The 2,910-nt window shown below is 39.7% G+C and overlaps 2 protein-coding genes across 3 annotated transcripts in view; both read right to left on the minus strand.

The window, feature by feature from the left end:
• mtmr2 (myotubularin related protein 2) overlaps positions 1-483 on the minus strand; it is a 6,394-nt gene extending 5,911 nt beyond the window's left edge. For both annotated transcript variants that reach the window (XM_035667114.1, XM_035667113.1), the window contains exon 1: positions 233-483. In XM_035667114.1, coding sequence (XP_035523007.1) covers positions 233-312 — 80 coding nt within the window. In that variant the 5' untranslated portion in view covers positions 313-483. The remainder of the gene's footprint in view (positions 1-232) is intronic.
• A 1,035-nt stretch (positions 484-1,518) lies between these two features.
• The window catches only part of cwc15 (CWC15 spliceosome associated protein homolog), a 2,718-nt gene continuing 1,326 nt past the window's right edge, over positions 1,519-2,910 (minus strand). The window contains exons 3-7 of the mRNA XM_035666521.1: positions 2,733-2,845; positions 2,485-2,585; positions 2,284-2,394; positions 2,018-2,154; positions 1,519-1,925 (exon numbers count right to left, since the gene is read on the minus strand). Coding sequence (XP_035522414.1) covers positions 1,796-1,925; positions 2,018-2,154; positions 2,284-2,394; positions 2,485-2,585; positions 2,733-2,845 — 592 coding nt within the window. The 3' untranslated portion in view covers positions 1,519-1,795. The remainder of the gene's footprint in view (positions 1,926-2,017; positions 2,155-2,283; positions 2,395-2,484; positions 2,586-2,732; positions 2,846-2,910) is intronic.

The following is a 2,910-nucleotide window of genomic DNA, read 5'->3' on the forward strand; positions in this document are numbered from 1 at the left end:
TAAACGAACAACAAAAACAACAGCCGATAATGCTAATTTACTGTCAAACATATGTGGTCGTTTCAAAGCAGATAACATTACTACTGGTTCAACAATCACCTCTGAAGGGTTACAATAACTGCATTAGGGTGAGACGAGTCAGCTGAAGTCAGTAAACATACAGCCCTGTGTTAGTTTGAAAACTTATAGCTAGCTCACAAAAGGCGATGTGTTGTGGTGTTTTTGTAGCTACCTGGACAATGAATCAACACTTGGCTGTCGGGAAGAGGAGCGCTTCGAGCCCAGACTGTCGATGCTGCCGCTCTTCTCCATGTTCTCCTGCTCGAAGTGAGGGGGGGCAGCCGGCCGTGAGCGACGGAGGGTCCGTGTATCCACTGAACGATGTGTTTAAATCCCCCCTCGGAGTCCAGTAAATCCACACACACAAAAGGAAGCTGCCATCTTTTCCCAGCAGCCTCCCAATCCCTGTCACACGGAGAGCGACTGTCGGAGATGGCGCCCCCTGCCGGCTGCCCCGAGTATCAAAGCCTGTCGCATGCTGCCTTCACTGCCCTTTGTACGTTTCTCTTAGTTACCCTTCTCTGTGAAACAAACTGCCTTTTAATTACACAGTGTGTCGTTGATACACGCATTGCTCTGGTGGGTAGTATTTCAAAAGTAAAAAACACGCTTTATATGCATTCATACGTCAAATTATGTTTAGGAAAACATCAAACATACACATACATTACTTTGTGCATCTGAATTCCGTGTCCCATAAATGCCACATCTCTATAACGTCGTTGTTCTACTCGTTTACCTGCTGCTGCACTCAATATAGTTTAATGGTTTAATGGTGCTTATTTTATTCACATTCAAATATGTAAGGTTGAATGTAAGCATGTATTCATTTTAAACGTATAAATTAACATTTTGAACAATAAAGAATATCAACTGGATTGTTTTAAATCATATTTATGTTGAATGGGGAATAATCGTGTGGGGAAATGCACCAAAATCCCTCACACAATGTGTTGTCACTCTTTAGTTACTTACAAAACGATTATGAATGTTGTTGAATCAAATAATCCATGATTTATAATCAGGAAACAAGTATAAAGCACATGAACAAATCTTAAAAACAAAGATTTTGGTAAGATTGTGATCATGGATTGCAGTGAATCTTTTTTTTTACCAGGTGGAAGGTCACAGGCTTTACCAGTGTTTAAAGGTGGGAGGTCACTAAGAAGTCCATAAATGTTTACCTTACTAATAAAAAAGAAAAAAGATATGTAAAACAATTTTTCCAGTGAAGATACAAGGACTGTTTTTAGAATTGAATGTTATTCCTCTATCTGTGACAGTCCGCTTAATATTTTGAAGATGATGTTTCCTTCTCGACAAATGTCCTTACAAGACATCAAAGGGAACAATTCTGAAGAAAGTTCTGATTAACTTTCAATCCCATGAATAAATTTAGTACCCAGATGAGATAAAATTAGGATAAAAAGGTTCTTGGAAAATAAATCTGTAAAAAGACAATTCTCCACAATGTTTATTGAAGTGAAAGATAAAACCCGTCTACAGAAATACTCAATTTCATTCAACTTTTCACAAGTTTTATTCAAAAGATGCAACTGACTAACTCATTTATATACATTTTACGTGTTGACTGTACAAATACTAATGCATTTGAATACAGGACATATTTGAATGCCATCTATCATTCATGAGACAGAGGACAACAGGAAGGCGGAGACCAGAGAAATGAAATAAAAAATAAAAAAAACAATAAAATTAAGACACACAAAGTCCTTTACTTTACATATTTCTCCATAAATTTCTTGTGGAACTCAGAGCGCAGTGTGTCATTTACAAAGCGCTTCTCCTTCCGTGCCTCATCCACTCCTTTGGCACAGTTCTTGAACACAACATCATCATCCCACCTAGAAAGATATAAACAAGTGTTGTTGATTAGTGGAAAGTGAAGAGAACTTCAAACACTCGTGTTGTGCATAACGGTGTGTGCTTGTGATACCTTCTCTTGACCCTGAATGTAGTCGGAGTCGGGTTCATCTGTTGTTGCTGTTGTTGTCCTGCCAAATTAATCAACGGATTGCCACTCAAGATATTTTCCATGCGAATTCTCTCCTCCTCCGCTTTTTGCTCCCGCTCCTAAGAAGAAGAAAAAAAAGCAAATTCACTAAACAAACATAACCTACGTTTTAAACTGCTGACTGTGCTGTCAGCCCATTATGTGTCAGACGGCAGGTACAATCACGTCGGTCTGAAATGATACTTTACTTTGCGTTCTTGCTCTTCAGCCCGCTCCTTCTTGATCTTCTCCAGTTCTGCCAGAAGAGCTGCAGTGTCATCGTCATCACTGTCTTCCTCAGAGTCCTCATCCTCATCATCCTGTAAACAACCAAGCATCATTGGCGAGGGAGCTTAATGAGAGCTAATCACCACAAAGTGTCCACTAAAACTTGCAGCGCAAGCACTTACATCAGTGAGAGGGTCGTCAGCATCAAGGTTGGCTGCTGGGATCTGATCCAGTCTGGGCCTCTTTGAAGATGATGATGAAGATGACGATGATGTGGTGTGCTCTGGAAAATTAGAGTCGATGCAGAATTTTAAGTAGTTTTCATGGGTAAAAGTTAAGATAATATATATATATATATATATATTTGAGTCCATAAGCCTAACAGGCATTTTAAATAAACATCAAGTCTAACATCTGCAGAAAAACCAACCCCGTGGTCCCCTTTCTCTGGTCTTGTCCCGTACAGCTACACGCTCCCTCTCCTCCAGCTCCCTGCGGAAGTCACGGGCACGCACCTCCTCTGGGGCATCCTGGGTAGGTTGCCTGAGAACATTTGAAGAGAAAAAAATATATATATATATATATATATACATATACATATAAATATA

The sequence above is a fragment of the Morone saxatilis genome, unplaced genomic scaffold, assembly GCF_004916995.1.
Source record: "Morone saxatilis isolate NCDOM2014 unplaced genomic scaffold, NCSU_SB_2.0 Contig20, whole genome shotgun sequence".
NCBI lineage: Eukaryota > Metazoa > Chordata > Actinopteri > Moronidae > Morone > Morone saxatilis.